Here is a 21,636-nt window from a genome sequence, read left to right as displayed (position 1 = left end):
TATGACACTATTTAAAAAAATTTCAAGAAAAATTCAAATTAAGTTAGTGTCCTATACAGATACATTTTTAAACATGATTTTATTTGTAACTATTTTACTAGGAGATAATTGTTCTCATGTTTTTTATGTTTTTTTTTTAGGAAATTGATATAGTGAAAATGTAATAACAAATATACCTAATAAAATAATAACAGTAATTTGTAATATCTTTAGTATAATTTATATTTCTTGGTTTTTGATACGTTTTAAGCATTATTTTTAGTCACTGGCAAATTGTTGTGGTTATGTTATACATACCGGTAACTTTATTGTAAGACTAATTATGTATTACAAGAAAAACAATTCTTAAAATGTGAAAGCATATCTGCCTTAGAGCAGATAAGTTGGGCTGGAAAATAAACCAGATTTGCGCATTTTATCTTTTTTTTTTTTTTCATTTTAACAATGTGTTAGAAAAAAAGTAATATTTACAAAAAGAAAAATAATAGGCCCGTGTAACAAAAACATTTTACTTTGAGAGTATTTGATTTGTTTTATAGTACTTTACTATAAATTGATTTTAGAGTGCACATTTTTCCTTTTTAGAAACTGAATGCAAACCATCAGACTTCTTGAAAACACTTTGTGAGGACAAATCTATCATGTGGTAGCAATACATTCCAATTATTCATTTTTAAGTCATCCATAATGTATCTGTTAAGTTTTATGAACATGGACCTTAGTGAAGAGTGAAGCAGGAATTGAGGCAGGGAAGTTATTTATCAACAAAACTAGGAACAAAGTAACGAACTAATAAGAGGTCACAAAACAACAAAATGTCCACAAAAATCAGACCTGACAATAGCCCAACCTGAAATGGAAATGCTTGGTACAAAGTAACGAACAGTGGGCGCAAAAAAACTAACAAAATGTCCAAACCAGAAACGGGAAATAAAAGCAAAAACTAATGGAGCAATGACAGCGGAATTGAAAATACCAGACAACTTGGGGTTAGGTGGTGTACCAGATCTTAACAGTCCTTCTTTTACTGATGCTTTGAATGACATGGCTGAACATTACACACATTTTTCAATTTGTTTTTTTTGTTCTCATGTGTTGAATCATTTTTTGAAAAGGCAAACGCTACAAAATTGAATCATACGGAAAAATTGTAAACCTTTGATCATTACTGACTCGAAGTCTCGCCTAAATATGCTGACACGTTCCAAAACTACGACCAAAAAAGTCCTGCTGTACTCAAGACGGATGTCGGCACCGATCAATGCTTGTACGCCGAGCGTTGGAACAGAAATCTGCGCTCAAAGCCGTCTCTTGGCTTCGGCATACAATTTTGGATATTTCCCATCGTGGACATTTGGCACCTGGTTTCTTTTATGACTCCAGCAGCTGTAGATTTTTTGTTCTTCAACCCGTCACTCGGCGGCCAACTATCCACACCCGCAACCAAAGCCTTAAATCATATGTGCATAAACAGCTTCGGAGCTGACTGTTTCATTTTATAAAGCAGCCTTTCTCCATGCTTTGACCACTTCTTTCACTATTCCGGGCCACTTATGTTAATCCGTTTTTCTAAGCCATTATGAACAAATGTGCCTGGCGCCATTTTTGCGGAGAGTGGCTTTGGACCTGCCCGAGAAAATTAGAGCTTTTCTCGGAAATGCCTGATAAATAAAGGTTATCTCATTCTCTGAAGCTCATCAAAACATAATTCCAAACTGTTTTGTTGTTTAAATATGTTGCTTCACAAAACCTCTAGCCACATTTTTTGTTTATTTCACCAAACCTAAAACCAGGAAATCTAATACAACAAACAAATGTTGGGCAAATATTACAGTTATTACACGTTTCACATTATTTGTTGATTAAAACATTGTGAATAATATTGTATATTCTTTGTACTTCGTTTTTGATGGTAACACAGTAAAGATTGTTTGCAATGAGATTCTAAAAGGCCCTCTAGGAGAAACTTGTAATAAAGACGTGAAACAGAAAAATAAGATTAAAAAATGTCAGGATAAATAGGTAGATGTATTTACTGGAAACTGGCCCTAAGTAGTAATGCAAAATAATAATAATGTAATAAAAAGTAGTGCAATAACATTTGGCGTGCTGGATTTTTACAGTTTGTGTGTACTGTAATCACTCATTTTTGGTATGTGTGTTGCATCCTAAAATGGACCCACAGTAGGCAAAATCCACAAAAATAGAGTTATTTTTTTTAGAATTGTTATACAGAGTTGTGGATGGTGCGAGAATGGCGAGTTGTCAGCAGCGACTCTGGACAGGCGCATGGCCCCTTCCCGTGCATTTCCCAGCTAGGCTACCGGACGCTTTAACCGGCGCCTAACAGCTTAGAACTGAATCTCACTGTTAAAACATTAAAACAAAGAATGCTGAGGGTCCGTTTGTCTGGACGGATGGTGATTCCTGCTCTGTGCTCTGAATGTCAAAGTAAAGAAATTCAATGACGCACAGGTGTCTGAGTGTTAGCCAATAAGAATGCAGAGCACAATGCACGATGAAAACTGCAAAAAGTAAATCCCAAGGAATACTGTATTTACTTCGGTGCAATTTTAATCAAGTGGTATTTATTCGTTTTCCAGCTTGTTAGTAAGTTGTCAATCTTGTTGTCCAAAGTATATGTACAGTCAACAAAAGAATCAACGCTTCTTTGAAAGTCCGCAAGTGCTTTTTGTTTTCTCATTTTCATAACTCGCACAAACCGGCAATGAACTCCCACCCGAAAGGCAGAATAGCTCCCTTTTCTTGTCTTCATTCCCGCTTGTCTGCTTTTTTAATCTAAGCGGAGATTCAGGAAGCCCCACTTTCTGCTTTTCAAAAAAACGACATGACCGAATGTTAATATCTGGAAATCCCGATTGGGATTAGCAAGAGTGTGCCGGGATGAAAAGAAAGCGCGGCAGCATGTTGAACGAGGGGAGAAAAAAAGGAGGAAGAGGTGATGGAGTGATTGAGAGGCTTTCAGATTAAATGAAAATCTGACAGCGTGTCCTTGCTGTGTAGTCTGTCTGATGGTTCGCAATCATCTTTTCCCGGGTGAACTTTTGACTTGATCGATGTAAATACGCTGATATCTGACAAGCTTTAATGCCAAACACACTTTCTAACAGTGTGTAAGTCATTTTTCCTTTTGTAAGCACATGATTTGAGCAGTGTTGGTTGCTGAAAAGCACTAGTTAGTTACATCTAATGGTTATTTCATTTAAAAAGTAATTCAGTTTCCTGTTAGATTACTGACTCCTAAAAGTAAGAGAGAGTAACTATCTACTTATAAATTACCGTATATACTCCCATAGAGGCTGACCCCATTTCTTGGCTTGTCGATCTTAAGAGCGAGCAAACAAGCACTTAGCTGATTTTTGTTTTACCTCTTGGCTTCAAACCACTCAAAGATCTCCTCGATTTCTGGGTACTATCCAAGATGTTTGCCCTTTTTTCTCCGGGCATGGTGAATCGAAAATATAATGTTAAAAAATAAAAAGACAAAAAATCAGCACACTTTTACCATAATTTCACACATTTGCACCATTGGTTTACCGTTGGTTTTATTGTTCCTGTATAACCCATGCCCCTTCCCCATACACTGCCTACCATTTGCTATTGGTCACACACAGCCAAGTATGCACAAATAAGCTAACTTCCCGATTTCAGTATTCCATTCTGGTTTAAAAATTCACCTTGAATACAAGTATATACTATGGGGAGAAATTCACCACCCTTGTACTATACTATGTGCTTGAGACAGCGCCTTACTGTATTCAGTTGTACTTTGTAGGTATATGTAGACACACCACCTTTGAGAGAAGTCTGCTGGCAGATTGTATGTTGTTAGGGATTTTGTTAATGATGCAGGAGCATTCAGCTATCAGAAAAAAACAGTAATTCATAATCTGAATTTAGTGGTGGAATAACAAAGTAATGCACTATGTAGTAATAACAATAGAATTAAGTTATTTTTAATCAATAACACGTTACAGGACTTGTTAACGAGATTCTTTTCTTTGAAACACGCTAGTTCGGGTTGGGAGATACCTGGAATTTTGGTATCGATCTGATTCAATTAAATAGGAGTATCGATTTATATCGATCAGACTTTTTGCTTGGAAATGTCACAATTATTAAAAAAAAAGCGACCTCTCTCTGGTTTTGGTTTACTATAATTATTATAGACAAGGCATAAAGATTTTTTTCTATTAAATAACTACAATGCAAATTTTAAAGAGACAGTGTGTATGATTTGACCACTAGATATCACTGTGTTGTGCAGTGCAGCTGAAAACAAGTGCTTAAAAAATGCCAAAATTTTTTGAAAAGTAGTTACATTTGTGATGGCATTTGTGGATTAAAAAGTTTTGCCATACATCAAATAAGATGTACAGACAATTCATCTTTTTTTCTACCACTAGGATGCATTAAATAATTCACACTGTCCCTTTAACAGTGTAATGAATACATATTTCTACTAGATTAGTGTTATTGTCATTACATGTCAAATGCATAATGAAAATAAAATTCACAATTTTTCAGAACAAGAGTCAAATCCAAAAAAGCAGCAATGTAACGAAAATACAAACGTACCCTTGCCAAATTTACCTTCTATTGGACGATATTTTAAAAGTGCAAATAGTGTAAACAATACAATTCTGCGCAGAAAAGTGTCACTTTAGGAAATTGGATGGAGGAGTGATGTATCAATCCCAGGTCAATAGTATTGATCCAATCCAATTACTTGCTTAGTATGGATAATATTAATATTTGGATTAATCTGCCGAACCCCTAACCTTAGTCCAACACTGGAAGTGAGGAAACGTGTTTTCAGAGTTGCTGCTATCCTTATTAATACTCAAGCGTGGGGGCTTTTGCATGTAATAACGCACAAGGAATTGTGGTCACATTTGGACACAGTTAATCTGATTATCATTTCCGCTGGCACAACGAAGGCCGGAATTGTTTGAAACGAACGCAAACATCATATAAAGTGATCGCTTCTCCATAAATTCGGGCTGCCTCCGGCTGTTGGCTCGAACCGGCGCCTCAAAGGGCAAAGCTATCATGGTGCCACATCGGTAACGCTGGAACCTGTTCAGCCTGCAGGAATCGTTCATTTAGACGACAGACTCAAGTTAACACGGGGAAGATTTGCTCTCCCCGAGTGGATATAAAATTCACAGTCTGACGCGCTACTCAATGGCTTTGAGCTCCTTCTTCAAAGAGCTAATTTTTTCGGTTAACTCGGCTTGGCAAATGTAAAAAAAAAGTCTAAAGATGCAAAATTGGGTGGAAAATGCATGACCAAGGGCCCCTGCTGCGGAATGTCAAAGACATTAAGACGGCGGAGAGCTTCACTGTCTTTAACAGTTGTCCTGACATGCTCTTGCCACGGCCTTGAAAGTAATCATAAAAATTCCCCATGTAAAAAAAGCACTTTGGGGGAACAATGACAGTGGAAGTAAGTAACCTTGACTTGAATCACTTTTGTTTTTTACAGCTAGGAATTATATCTGCGTTGTACATTTTGGACCCAGGAAATCTTATAAACAGATACCCTGAAATATATTTTTTATTGTTTTGCTTTACCTTCGTTTTATTTTATTAGAATGATTCATTGAAATTTATTTCACGTTAGTATCTGTAGTGCTATGAAAAATATCATTATGTTTTACCATCAAACGTAGTACAGTAATTTTTCAACACCAGATACCTGAATTAAGCGCGCAAAACTTTTTTTTGGGGGGGTCATTTTTGTTTCTGTTAAATGTTTCTGCACTGCTTTATTTTGCTCTATTGTTACAATGCACATTTTTTTCCATTGAACTCAAGGTTTCTTCATTTTCCTCATGTTGAGGTTTTTGAGTTCTTCCTTGCCCTCGTGGAGGTTTTAGATCAGGGGATGGTGTAATAATAATTTCTAGTTTGCAATAATCTGTGGTCTGTGCAGCCCTTTGAGACTCCTTGTGATTCAAGGCTATACAAATTAAACATTACTTGACTTACTATTATTATAAATAAGACCACTCTCTAATCACTATGTTGAAAAATTTTGCCTATTTATCCAAACTGTCTATTATCTTATTTTTCTCTTCAAAGTCTACTACGTGTTTGCCTTGGAGTACCATGTCTAATATCGTTGCATATCAACGACATTAAAGACAATAGCATCTCCATCCTTGCGGAAAAGTAGTTTTCATCTGCACGAAAAAAAAAAATCTTCTTCTCCCAAATAGCACTGTCTTTTTCCTTGCCGAAAGGTGAAATAGATTTTCTCACTAATTTAACACTGTTGTTACTTGAGCTTAAAAAAATACAACTCATTCATCACAGTAATTTTCTTAAACTTGATTTTTTTTTTAACAATTATCTAAAACAAAAAATACACTTAAAATTGCCAAGATTATCCGCCTTTGCTCTATTATTTTTTTCTCAATTTACCAGAACAAAATCATCCAGCAGAGCTGAGGTAGATAAAAGGATAACAAACCAAACAACTTTAAAGTTAAAGCGTGGTAAAATAAGAAGAACGATAACAATAACTTAAATAGACAGAAATAGTGCCGTGTGCTTTAATGTACTGTTGATATATTTTTAGACACAGTTGAAATAAACATAGCAAATTCTGAGGATGTTGTTCTGTATTGGCTTCACAATCTCCCCTGTTCATTATTTTTTGATGATATAGAAGTTATATGTTAAAAAGAATGAACAACAAATCCTTTTATTAGTGAAATTCATGCTTGAGCCTGTAAAAAGGGTTTGTTCTTGGGTATTTAATTGTTTACTAATTGTAAAAATACTAATGTTTGTACTTCACAAAGTTCTCTCATCACAGGTTTTTTCCGGAATGTAACCCCCTCGATAAACGACGGATTACTGTATTTTACACAGCAAAAAAAAAAAAGATCATATTTTCCAATTTGGAAATATTTTAATTTTCTTCTGAGAAAAATAAGAAACTATACATAGATAATATAAGCAAGATTGTCTATTGGAGCTACTGATATATAATTTTGCTCATTTTAAGTCCTAATATGAGAAAAATTGATGTGAAAAAAAAGATGATTTTGGTTATTTCAAGAAACATTTATTCAGTTATTTTATCCAGCAAAGAAGATTTTTTTATAATGTCAAACACATTCTGACGATGGGGCCATATTTCTTTTGTACTGTGTACTGCTGAAGCGGACTCTTTTTCTAACGTTGATTGCCGCAATGATGCATCAAGAAAGAATACGTTTGATCACAACATACTAACAGAATAGCCTAAATATTACAGATCATGGAAACCACTACAATGTCCAAATATGTTTGAACATATTTTTTTCTTGCCAAATTTCTTTTTTTTTTTACAACCCTGTATGCTGTCTACAAGTGAGGAGTTGCGTCATTGCATTCATTTGCACAAATTACCGCATAGTCAGGCCACACCAATAACTAAATGTTGCGGCTCTTTCCAGAATTTATGAGCCCGACTTAAGATCTGATAATACAACACAATATTACAGTGATATATCATGTTGTCGTCCAAAGCCGAAACTCACTTAAGTCAATATTAATTATGCTTAGGAATGACAAGGCACAAATCAAACGGATGAGTTGTTGAAAACCGCAGACTCAGAAATCCATTTTAACCTGACAAGAAGTTCCAACTACTTGTCGAAAGTGTTGGGTGCATTACTGAAAATCGGTAATTAGGTACCATTACTAATTACTTATGTTTAACCTTTAAAAAGTAAGTCCTTTACCCCCAGATGACTGACACACAAAAGTTGCGTGTTACTCTGAAATCTAGTGACAAATTACCGTAAATACTCCCATTGAACCCGACCCCATTAAACTGCTTCAAAATAGCCACATAATAGAAAAGTAGAAGAAAATGTGGACACCAACCTGTGGAAGTGCTGAATTCATTTGTATTTCCTGGCTTTTTTAATCTTAAAAGCTTGCAAAAAAACACTCATCACATCAATTTTGTCTTTGGGCTTCAGACCACTCACAGACTTTTTTCTCTATTTCTAGTTACTGTCCTAGATGTTTTCTTTTTTTCTCCAACAATACTGTATTGCAAAACAAGAGATTTTACAAATAAAAAAAACAAAACCAAGCACTCTTTTACTGTTAATTCTGTGCTCACATTTCCTCCATTGATTTTGTTGTTCCTGTATAAGCCACGCCCTCCTCTCTACTCTCTGCCTAGCATTCGCTACTGGTGACATACAACAAAATATGTGCATAAAAACGGACCCCCTAAATTCACTATTGTAACTTATAGTTGTAAATACGGCTTGGCTGCGAGTATGTACGGTAGGGAGAATACCTCCGTAAGCAGAAATTCAGCGGCTTCCTAATCAGTTCTTTAGATGGCGCCACTCTGTTCAGTAGTTTTTAACCTTTGCTGGTGAATTTGGGGTTATCCGTCACAGCGTGAGTAAAGGAGGAACAGTTATCAGTCAGAGGTTATTGTAACACACTATGTTGTGACGACAGTTGATTTTGTTAATTTTGTTAATAACGTGTTACTGTACACGTTACAGAGAAAAGTAATAACGTTGTCAGGATCTGGAATACCATCTACCATCTAGAGCAGACCTGGGCACTCTGGTCCTGGAGGGCCGTATGTTCTGCATGATTTTTGAGGTTTCTCTGATCCAATACAGGTGATTCCAATCACCAGTATCGTTAACGAGCACTTGCTAGCTTGCTAACGAGGTTATAATTTGTATCACCTGAGTTAAAGAAGAGCAAACTTCAAAATCTGGCAGGACGTATGGCCCTCCAGGACGGGAGTGCCCAGGTCTGATCTAGAGGGTGCCGGCTGGAAAACAAGACACACCTGAGCCCTAATCATCCAAAGACTTTATAACGACTGCCCGGACACCACACTGGGTCGGGTCATTGATTTTCCCTTTCGGTCCTTGTTTCTGGTTTGGGCATTGTTAGATTGTTTTTTTGTTTAGACGTGTTTCGTGATCTTCGTTTGTTTGTTACTTTGTTCCTTGCATCTCCATTTCAGGTTTGGTCTTTGTTTCTGGTCTGGATATTGTCAGGTTTGATTTTGTTTGGACGTGGTAATTGTTTTGTGACCCCTTTGTAAGTTACTTTGTTCCTGGTTCTGTTATTAAATATCATCCTTATTTTGAGCACTTTAGATCTTGCTTCCAGTCACTTAGCGTAACATGACTTCCAGGAACGTGTTCCTTTGTAACGCCTTAGTCCCAACACTGCTTGCCATTGCAATGACGCATGGAAGAACTCGTTGTATGAGGTCACCCTTTTGCCCAAAACTTGTGTATTTTTCCCTGCTGACTCCCACATGTTTGAAGTTCTATCCGCACTCAGCCACGGATGCCAATACGTTCCCTCCCGACCCGTCACAATCTGATAGTCTCGGTCACCTTTCTCACGTTCTGTCACGATTTTCTAGAAATGAATCATGTATGGGAAACCGCTTGGTTGCACGTTTGTGGCCAGGGCAGTGTCACATAAAACTCAACTGTCAGGCCAAGCTCCAGAATTGGCGTCAGCGCCACTCAATAAATGTTTGATACCTCCTCCATGTGCTGCTACAGCTTATTATGTACTGTCACTTTTACTACTGTTTTGACAATTCAAACATTCTGCTAGTTTTTCATCACGATTACTGCTTATAAAAATTGCTTGTCGTGTAGACCCAAGCGAGGGCCACGGCCGTTTCCTTTTGGCTTAAATTAGGGGCCGTATGAAATCCTTTCACACAAAGCTGTACAATTGAATAGTGTGATCTGATCTAATGCCAGCAGACTCAGTGTATTCCTAAAATCATAAAAAGTCAACATGGGAAGTTTAAAAAAGTTTGAATGTTTGAGGGAATCCAGCGTTTTGTGTTTTGTCTTACAAATCAAGTTTTTTTTAAAGCGCTCAGTGCCGTTCTTATTGGCATACCTCGTAGTTCTTTTAGCATTTAAGTGTTGTTTTTGGCGTAATCTCCTCCTGAGTGTGTCGGTTTAATTTCCTGTTCCTGTCTGCTGCATCGTCCAGATGCAGGGCAGTCATCACCTAATGTAAGCCCATTAACTCATTGCCACACAAAATATTTTCAAACCATTAGAAAATAATTACTATTCTAAAGTACACATTAATTTTATTGTAGGAATTATTTCAGAGAAATATAAATACTGTAGTTGAAAACAATAATGTTGGATTGGAAGAACACTTCATTTTTAAATGCCACAACTTTAAAATAATAAAGTCTTTCAGTTACATTCAAATATACAACTTTTTTTTTAAAGTATTTTTATTTCTTTAATTTCCTGTATTTTGACTGACCTTGTGACTCAACAGGCATCTGGGTTTATAAATGTTTTAAATAAAATCAGTAGTAAAAATGTTACATAGTAGTCAAATGGCTTATTTTATTCAGTCAAACATCTTGAATCATGACTTCTGTGAAATTCATTATTTTTTGTTTAGAAAGCAAATGCACTTGGCCCTTAAAAGACATGTAATGTTGAAACAGTTTAGAAATGATAATTTGTACCAATAACAATTCTGGTAATTACAGTAAGTCATCATTACAGAGTAATACAATAACATTTGTAAAACTGATAGCATTGATTTCTTAATTTTTAAACACAAAATAATACTTTGATTTTAGAGTAGACATTTGTTATGACTTCAAAGAGGAACATGATAATTAAATTTTGTGCCCAAGAGTTTTTTCTTTCCAATATTTTTGTCAATTTCTTTTGTCTCAAATAATGTCTCAAATGTCCAGGGTTTATGAAATATGCTCAAATCACTAAAGCAATTTTTATTATCAACATAATAGTAGAAGTACTTTGCTAAAAATATATTTTACAGGTATCCGTGAAAAAGGTTGTAAAATGCCAACTACTTTTTGAGGTTATTTTTTTTGCCGTGATTAAATAATGTCCCTTTTGGATTCTATGTCTTTCACACGCTGTTGTGTGAGGAATTTTTAGAAACCACCTTAGGCAGTATGAGAGCATTCCACTTTTATCCCCTCATAAAACTATAATATCTGTTTTAAATGAAATAAATACTTTCTGAGTTTTCTGTTGTAACCATCAGGAGGTTGTGCAGCTTTTTTTGCGTTTGTGAGTAGACGCACTGAAACAAACCAAAAACTGCATTGCTGAACGAAAACGTGACTAAAGACTCCCCAAATTATGCGGCCATCTGAAGTTCCTCCGGCAGATTTTGCCGAAGGAGCACAATGAAATAAATAACTCAACGTTAATGTGTAAAAGGAAAAGTCCAAAAAGGTTAAGGCTGAAAAGGAAGAGAAACAGTTTCAGTTGAAGGGAGTATTGTCTAAACAGCACACCCGACGGAGATCATTTGGGGGAATTCCAGATGGAGAGCTTCCCTGCACACACGCATTTGCACAAACTGTCTTGCGCTTAACCGTGCAGCGTTAAGGTCATCGCTCTAGTCCGTCTCCTCAGGTCACTATGAAGGGCCCTAAAATAGACAGCCAATTGTGTGACGGTGCTCGGAGTGAGCGTGACATTGAATAAACAAGCCCTCGACCCTCAGCCCCTAACTCATGTCAAAGCAGAACACATTCTTGAAAAACAAACGGAGAAGCTGACACTCACAATCTGCGCAACTGGACACACATGTCTGCAGACAAATATTATTGTTGCATTTAGTTCTCCGCGCTACCAGCCGCCCTTGGCCCTTGTGGCCCCGAGCTGGGAAAACTGGAGGTGCCGGAACACTGGCTGGCGTGCTTCGTTCCTGCAAATAGATCAGTGCCTCTCAAATAGGGGTACGTAGACACCTTGGGGTACTTGGGGTACGTGAATATGGAGGAACAATCCGGCCATATGTAAAAATGTACAAAAAATATAAAAGTACAAACATATAAAGCATGAAAACATAAATAAATCATATAATACCTAAATGTCAGCTCCAAAATAGCTTGGCTGGGCACGGACTCACTTGGTCTTGCCAGGCACTCGTAACTCATTTCCAATTATTTATATGGCTTATATTTGTAGGCATTTATTTATACATTTAGTTATACATATGTCAGATCAAACACATATAAAAATATTTAAAAATAATTATTAAAATACTTAATTATTTTAGGGATGAATGCTGTTTCAGATGTACAAAAACATAAATTGCTTTTTTAACTTAAATTTACAATAATCCCCAAGGAGAACATTTAATGGTATTTTTTAATGTTTACAACGCAAAACAAAATCGTTTTTGGTTGATTGAAAATTTACCTCTTAAGAGGTATTGATTTTTCGATTAACCATTCACTAAGTGATTGAAGGACAATAATACATAAATTGAGTTAAATGATCTAACATACATAGGAAATATTTGTGTATTTATAGTGTTTAAGTGACGTTAATTCCATGCACACTATACAACTGTACTAATGGAGATGTTCTTGATTAAGTTTACAAATGAATAGGTAATTCCATTCTATTTGATTTTATTTAATTCGATTTGATTGAAATAGTATTAAATGGTTTGAATAATTGTAATTCAAATGATACGTTCCATTATGTTATATTCTTCTAAGTTATTTTAATGTTTTTAAATTATTTAAATAATTGTTAGGTATTCATATTTTAAGAAATCTAAATTAAGTCATATTTTATTATAATATTTTCACAATTGATTAAATCATACATCATATTATATCTCTTCTTTTTAATATTTTTGATATTTCTATTCTATTGTATTTAATATTCTAAATTATTTTGAATAATTGTTAATTAAATCATACATTCTCTTCTATTATATTTTATACTACTTGATTACTCTAAAGTTTAAACTTACTAAAATAGTTCCTAAGTAAATCATACATTATCTATCTATCTATCTATCTATCTATCTATCTATCTATCTATCTATCTATCTATCTATCTATCTATCTATCTATCTATCTATCTATCTATCTATCTATCTATCTATCTATCTATCTATCTATCTATCTATCTATCTATCTATCTATCTATCTATCTATCTATCTATCTATCTATCTATCTATCTATCTATCTATCTATCTATCTATCTATCTATCTATCTATCTATCTATCTATCTATCTATCTATCTATCTATCTATCTATCTCTATCTTCATCAATCTGTCTGTCTGTCTGGATGTTTGTAAGAAAGACAACTGCTGCAGAAATTAATACATTAGATCAAATGTTTATCATTTTAGCATCTTTAACCTCACACCTGCTATAGGTACTGCACTGAAAAAAAAAAGTTTCAAAGTGGCACGTCCCTGAAAAAAGGTTAAGACCGCCAAAATAGAATCACTAACCCTGCATACACCCGGTGACATCCCCCATTGACTCTAAAAATGCCAATCCATTCATTTGGCTTCACTTTATTGTGTTAACAAGGGGATACGGTATAAAGCACCTGACACCAGTTTGAGGGCCAAAACGACTAATCGCTGGAACGGCTAATCAGCGCTTGTCGTAAATATTGATCGCTTCTGCGCCTTGCTCATTAACCGGAGTGTCATGCCTTTCCTTTTCTTTGTAGCCACCTCCAACGGCACCGTGGAGGGTTTGGAAAACCGCGAGGGAGGCGTCTGCAAGAGCCGAGCCATGAAAGTCATCATGAAAGTCGGGCAAGGTAAACCCAAACGCACCTCCCATGTCGGACACAAAGCGGCCGAGCCGGAGCCTCGCGGCCATGTTTCACTTTGCCGTGACATTTTCATTTATCGCCATGTGTGTGTCGAGCGTGACTCTGCCTGGTGCTTGACTCCACCAGGGATACTCCCTATTTTATTATTTTTATTTATATGCCGCACACTTGTCCTGTTACAACACGGAATAGATGGCTGATCTGTCGGGCACACCTGAGTAAAGCTGATAAAAATACATCGGCCCTGTGTAAAAGTGACAGTGTGTGTTATTAGGCCGCTAAATGTCGCTGTTTGGTGTAGTGCAACTGAAAACAAGTGCTAAAAAGCACATGAAGAGTATAAAATATGGAGACTCAAAGGGACCAAAACACATAATTGAACTTCTTGTTTCTTTGCACAGCATTTTTTAGGTTTTTGGGTACAGTTCTTTTATTGTCTTTCTTAGTTCTCTCCCGACCTGCAGTAAATCTTGTGTTGCTTATTATACATACATATGTTAATAATAATAATAATAATAATAATAATTTCCTTTGTATTGTCATTCTTTGTAACAATGTACACAGAACGAAATACGTTTGGGTGTGCGCGTCTGTTTTTCCCCCCAAAAAATTGTTATACTGAGTTCACGATTTGAAATGATCAAATTACGAAAAAAAAAAACAGGGAAAAAGTAGACGGATATTATGTAAAATAATTGCTGTTTTTTCAACCAACAAGTGTTTCCAAAAAATGTTAATTTACAAGGAAGTTAATGTACTTTATGTATGTATAAGCTTATTATTTAAATCAATCAACATGGCGCAAAATAATACACACGGTTCCTTTAAATCCAAGCGTCCATATTCAGATCAATACATGCATTCATAAAATGTATACAACACATTTAAGATTTTTCACAATGTACAATTCAAAATTGGCTGATGAATTTGTTTCTATTAAGGATTATCGTTCTTTTCTTGTTATATTTTTGATGTATTTCTTGATAAGGAATAAAATCCTTAATTGTAATGAAATAATTGTACTCCGAAGATAGCAAAAGGACTGAAAAGGAGTTGAGCCAGTGGTAATAAAATTAAATGAGTAAACAAATGTTTATTTTATTCCAAGAATTCTGAATTTAACTTCATAATCCTTGATTTAAAAAGCAAAATTATAAAATATGACATTATGAGAATACAGTCAAGATATATAATATACTGGACTGTCTCAGAAAATTAGAATATTGTGATAAAGTTCTTTATTTTCTGTAATGCAATTAAAAAAACAAAAATGTCATACATTCTGGATTCATTACACATCAACTGAACTATTTCAAGCCTTTTATTATTTAATATTGCTGATTTTGGCTTACAGCTGAAAAAAACTCAAAAATCCTATCTCAAAATATTAGAATACTTCTCAGACCAAGTAAAAAAATAATTTTATAACAGCAAAACTAAATCAAACATTTGAAAATGTCCATTGATGCACTCAGTACGTGGTTGGGAATCCTTTTGCACGGATTACTGCATCAATCCGGCGTGGCATGGAGGCAATCAGCCTGTGGCATTGCTGAGGTGTTATTGATGCCCAGGATGCTTCGATAGCGGCCTTCAGCTCATTTGCATTTGTAGGTCTGGTGTCTTTCATCTTCTTCTTAACTATACCCCACAAATTCTCGATGGGGTTCAGGTCAGGGGAATTAGCAGGCCAATCAAGGACAGTGATGCCATGGTCAGTGCACCAGTTACTGGTGGTTTTGGCACTGTGGGTAGGTGCCAGATCATGCTGGAAAATGAAATCCTCATCTCCATAGAGCTTTTCAGCAGATGGAAGCATGTAGTGCTCTAAAATCTCTTGGTACTCAGTTGCATTTACTCTGGACTTGATGAAACACAGTGGACCAACACCAGCAGCTGACATGGCTCCCCAAACCATTGCTGACTGTGGGAACTTCACACTGGATTTCAAGCAACTTGGATTTTGCTCCTCTCCAGCCTTTCTCCAGACTCTGGCGCCTTGACTTCCAAATGAAATGCAAAACTTGCTTTCGTCTGAAAAGAGGACTTTGGACCACTCTGCAACTGTCCAGTGCTTCTTCTCCATAGCCCAAGTCAGACGCTTCTTCCGTTGTCTTGAGTTCAGAAGTGGCTTGACCATGGGAATACGGCTATTGTAGCCCATTTCCCGGACACGTCTGTGAACTGTGGCTTTTGATACCTGGACTCCAGCTTCAGCCCACTGTCTTTGAAGCTCCCCCAAATTCTGGAAGCGGCTCTTCTTCACAATTTTGTTAAGGCCATCTCTCTTGGTTGTGCAGCGTTTCTGGCCACATTTTTCCCTTCCAACAGACTTTTTGTGGATATGCTTTGAAACTGCACTCTGTGAACAGCCTGCTCTTTGAGAAATTTATTTTTGTGTCTTACCCTCCTGATGGAGGGAATCAATGATGGTCCTCTGGACAGCAGTCAGATCAGGAGTCTTCCCCATACTTGTGATTTAATTTACTGAACCAAGCTGAGTGTTTTTAAGGCTCAGGATACCCTCGCAAGGTGTTTCGAGTTAATTAGATGATTCAGGTGATTAGTTGAATAGCCTACTTGTATACTTTTTCATGATATTCTAATATTTTGAGATAGGATTTTTGAGTTTTCTTAAGCTGTAAGCCAAATTCAGCAATATTAAAATAATAAAAGGTTTGAAATAGTTCAGTTGATGTGTAATGAATCCAGAATGTATGACATTTTTGTTTTTTTAATTGCATTACAGAAAATAAAGAACTTTATCACAATATTCTAATTTTCTGAGACAGTCCAGTATGTGACAATACTTCACAGACTTGTTTTACTTTATTCTCTAAATTGCGATTTTCAAGACTGACTTTAAGGTCTTAGTTCTGATTTTCAAAGACTTGCTTTTTTTGTCAGAATTTATCCTCATTTAATTCACAGAGAATTATGGTCTCCAGAGACATTCAAAGTTGTTTTGTGCCTGAGTTTATTTCCTCACATTTAGTTACATTCATTTATTTCTAGTCATTGTGATTTTTACCTGCTTACTCTCTCCTTTGCCTGAGGTAAAGTAGTACAGTGATTGCAACAATAGAAAAAAATTCAAAACACTAAATTTTTTCATTGTTATGTTATGATAACGTTCAAATTCATACGTTCCATCCTTTGTAGCAATTAAATGTAAAATCATAAGTTATTAGCATTTACAACCACAACCACATTTTTCCAATAAATCGCCTGTCTCTTCAATAATATAAAACTATTTATCTCCACAATTATGTTGTTGGTAATTAAAACACAGAAAATCATTTGTCCACTATTAACAAGTCACAGTACAAACTTGGTTGCCTTCATTTTTCATCCGGCGTCATTTAACAAGCAAACACTGGCTCGTTTCAGAAAAATAAAGATTTATGATTGCATGCAAGTCACCAGAAAGAAGAGAACGTTCTTGAACTTATACCTCATTATGATGAACATCTCCACTTTTGTACGCTCTTAATGTGCATGCATCATACATCTCGTTTCGGAATTGAGTACAGACAGACAGAGCCAAAGAGAGCGAGGGAGGGAGGGAGGGAGGGAGGGAGAGAGAGAGAGAGAGAGAGAGAGAGAGAGAGAGAGAGAGAGAGAGAGAGAGAGAGAGAGAGAGAGAGAGAGAGAGAGAGAGAGAGAGAGAGAGAGAGAGAGAGAGAGAGAGAGAGAGAGAGAGAGAGAGAGAGAGAGAGAGAGAATTTCCAACTTGCAGGAAGAACAGGAGGGGATTGTACAAAACCCTCTGATAAGAAATTCCAACCTGTTCCAAAAGCCTTCCCCTGAACTCCTCTTTTTATTAATTTCTTCTATGTTAAAAAAAAGCAGATCCACATATCAAAGAACAACAGCATTATTGGCTGTTAGTGACAATCGTGTAGACTGTGCATAATAGTCAAGATAACAAAAAACAATCAGGAATAATTGTCAAAAGAACGAACTGGGATCCTGTACAATCTTCATTGCAAGTGTTTAATATTAAAAACAAAAACAAGCAGAATAAAATTATCACAACCCAAAACATATAACTGTCGTATTAGATTATGTTTCTCATTTTAAGTGCATTTTTCGTATTTCACAAAAAATAACTGCTAAAATTTTTACCTTGAAAGATGAAAGTCATATTAAAATGTGGATAACGATTCAAGCTATCAAACAAGATTTTGTCAAACCAGACTTGTTTAGTAGTTGATGTTTAAAGGTTCAAAAATAAATGTAAATTATTTAGATTTTTGTTTGGATATCTTAAGCCGTACTACAATTTACTTCAAAATCGGTGTCACATTTCCTGAGTAAACAAAAAGAAAGTGTAAACGTGAGCCATCTTCATCACACCCACGCACGCATGCTTGCTAAAGTCGATCAAAGGGCAAGGTCTTGCAGCTAGGATTTGCCTTAAAAGAAGGCAAAAAAAAAGAGTTTGCGTGTTTTTGCAAATTGACGAATGCCGGATAACAGTGTGAGAGCAACATATCCCGGCAGTCGATTGTAAAAGAGAATCTAACGAGCTGCTGATGTTAGCAAGGTCGGAGTCGGAGCAAATTCAGCCGATCCTGTGCAAAAATGCCCACAATCATTTTCGCAAACAAGCGGGCGTTGCAATATTCTCCCATGTAGGTCACTTGAAGCATCCTGCAGGCTGAGATCTCGCCACAAAAAGACAACAAAGCTGCACAGGCACAGGCCAGGTTCCACTTTGGGAATTTAGTGAGGGGAAAACAAATCTGGGGACCTAATGGAAGTTGAAGCAAACATCTGACTGGAAGAAAGTTCTAGGAAAGTATTTTGCAGTTCTTTTATGGGCATGTTGCTCCCGGCTGTATCCCATCTTTTATAGAGTGCGTGCTTATTTCACTAAATGGTTTGAAGTGGTCTGTCGCTTACAATCAGTGTGCCCTGAAAACCTGATTTGAAACATGCAGCCAGCTCCACTTGGTTTCAAACAGTAGATGACTCGCCCGTCCGACAGAGAAACAGTTTTTATATTGGCCTTGGCGTACGTTCCGCTCTTTTACTTCTTTTAAAGTAACATTCAGTAAACCAGTATGCCAAAAATACCCGAAAATGATTAACCATCTATTTGTTATTTGAATTGATGAATGAATGAAACTTTCGAACATGACAAAAGCAAAAACAAAACAACACATCGAAAGAAAAAAAACACAAAGTAAACGTACATGTTTAAAAGGGAGTAGGAAGAAGCATATCCTTATAAAATCCTACCCCCAGACTTCCTTAACAATTGCAGTCCACATCTAGATCCCCTGTGTATTTACATGTAAAAAATAACTTGTAAATATACATATTCACATTGGCTCTGTGGATACACAGTCCCTTCATTGTCATCATCATCACCATCACTACTTCCATTAGTCCTTTTTTACCATCATCATTATCATCATTGCTGTCTCCATACATTTTCGGCATATTATGTACCGGAAATTAGAGTATCTATTATGATAACAATAGTTCTCTTGGGTGCTCACGGGGAAACTGAATGTTTAGTGGTGCATGTTGCCCGTCATACAAGTATCTTTAGGCCTGCTACCTTAGGGGGTCCTCCCCCAGGCATCAGGACCACCATTATTAGTGTCCTGATCCGTGCATTAAAAAGACAAGGTATGGGAGCTTGAGGCAGATGCCTCCAGCCTCAAGCTCCCACTTGTCTGACCTAACTATGAGATGTGCAGATATGTCTAGGTTATGTTCTTTATTAAATATATATCTATGTGATTGTATCCTAATTTATTTAGATTTTGTTTGTTTTTACATGGTGACAGTTATAAAATAACAATGTTCAACAATAGCAATAATAGATATATAGTTGATAATGATAATGATAACAACACTAAACATAATAGTTACATTATGGAATATAACTTGATCAGATGATAAAATGATAAAAATAAACAACTTAAAGGGATACTGCAGCTGGACAACAAACTGGACTGGACTGCCAACACAGAAGCTCTATGTAGGAAAGGGCAAAGCCGACTTTACTTCCTCAGAAGGCTGGCCTCCTTCAACATCTGCAAAAAGCTCCTGAAAATATTCTATGAGACAGTAGTGGCAAGCGCCCTCTTCTATGCGGCAGCGTGTTGGGGAGGCAGCGTCAAGAAGAAGGATGCCTCTCGTCTCAATAAACTGGCTAGGAAAGCGAGCTCTGTTGTGGGCAAAGAGCTGGACAGCCTAACAACAGCAGCTGAGAGACAGGCACTGAAAAAGCTGAGGTCAATCATGGACAATCCATCGCATCCGCTTCACAGCATTATCTCCGGACAGAAGAGCAGTTTCAGTGACAGACTGCTGTCACTGTCTAGTACTACGGACAGACTGAAGAGATCTTTTCTTCCTCATGCCATGAGGCTCTTTAACTCCACCCGGCAGAGTAAAGGCCCACATTAAACCACACCACCTACATTGGATCTTACTGCATTATGTGTTCTGTGTAGCACTATTTAGTTAATCTATACAACATGCTAAAGTGGGCATTTGCACGTCACACTGGGTATTTGAATATTGTTTTCTTTTGGCTTTATTATTGTATTGTTCTCAGCTCAGGGATGCTGCTGGAAATGTGAATTTCCCTTAGGGGATAAAGTATCTATCTATCTATCTATCTATCTATCTACTGTGTATTATTTAGAGCCTCCAATAAGTTTGAATAATAGTAGACACTCAAAATAAGGAGAGAAGATATCTTTGGATTATAAACTTTTAAGAGGAACAGGGGAGAGAGCATTCAGATAAGAAATTTCAATCTGTTCAAAAGGGCTCCTTAGCCTCTTTATTTTTATCAAAACCCCCAGTTTTTCCCTAAAGGCTGTGGAACTCAAAGAACAGCAACACGATTGTCCCAATGTAAACTGTGCCTAATAGTCAAAACAACTAACAGCAATGTGCAATCATAGTCAAATTAGAAAACAGGCACTGGGCAAATATTACACAATGTTGAATAGAGATTGTTTTATTTTTAAAGAATGGTCTTTGTTGTACCACTAGGAGGCACAGAATAATACACACTGTCCCTTTATACAAAAAGTACTTTCGGGAGATTTAGTTCTTTTTCTAAATCTTATGTTTTGTATTATGGTACTAGTAGTGTCTGTGCCTGGTATTGGTGTCTACTCAAGGATTGAGTACTTATAATGGTGTTGGTATTAAAAAAATCGTAACGAACATGCATTTTGGAATCCATGTAAAGATGCATTAGGTAATTGTTATTGAGTTTTCACTGCGTTCTGCTTTTTTTTCCAAATATGTAATAAAATACTTCAATCGATATTTATAGTCATCCATATTTACAATAATAGCTTTAAAAGAAAATTAAGCCTAACAAGTGTAAAGAATGTGCCTGAGTTAATGTTTTCATACTATGGACTTTCTGTCTGTTCGTAAAAGGTCAGACAGAGAGAGACATATTAAATCTCTCGCTCGCTTGTGTGATGTTTAATTGTCAAACGTACACGGCGAGTTAGGGAGGCATCTCCTCCCCGCCGCTTCAATAAAGTGGCTTGCCCCGCAGCCAATTCCTGCTGTGTGGTCTGATGTGCTCATTTAACACCAAATAATATACTTTCAGTCTGGCTCGTCTTCACTGAAGATGTCAGACTGTAAAGTCTAACCCGCTTCCTCATGGTATGACATCCAACGTTCACGATGCATTTATGCCATTTGAATTCTTCCGTGTAGTGTAGTACCGTGAAATAACCTGTATCAATAAAACACCAACAAGGGTCAATTTTAACCCTACCCCAGTAAACATATGGTCTTTATCTACAGTGTAAATGTACACTGAACATAGAGTTACCTTATTTCTGCACTATAAGGTGCACAGATTATAGGGCACACCCCCAAAAAATGATCTTTTGTGATACAAGCAGAACAGCTAGCGTTGTGTTTTGTTAAAACATACAGAAAAAAACATTTGCATGTTTGCAGATGTTAGTTTGATAAAAGATTGGAT

At 36.4% G+C, this 21,636-nt stretch overlaps 1 protein-coding gene across 1 annotated transcript in view; it reads left to right on the top strand.

Moving 5' to 3' along the window:
• Positions 1-21,636, top strand: part of efnb1 (ephrin-B1) — a 150,540-nt gene that overhangs the window by 104,741 nt on the left and 24,163 nt on the right. The window contains exon 3 of the mRNA XM_088344437.1: positions 13,539-13,631. Coding sequence (XP_088200563.1) covers positions 13,539-13,631 — 93 coding nt within the window. The remainder of the gene's footprint in view (positions 1-13,538; positions 13,632-21,636) is intronic.

This window comes from Urocampus carinirostris, chromosome 9 (assembly GCF_059441175.1).
Source record: "Urocampus carinirostris isolate Australia breed hairy pipefish chromosome 9, RoL_Ucar_1.0, whole genome shotgun sequence".
In the NCBI taxonomy this organism is placed as follows: Eukaryota; Metazoa; Chordata; class Actinopteri; order Syngnathiformes; family Syngnathidae; genus Urocampus; species Urocampus carinirostris.
Note: the sequence above shows the minus strand (reverse complement) of the source record. Positions and strands in the feature narration are given on the sequence as shown.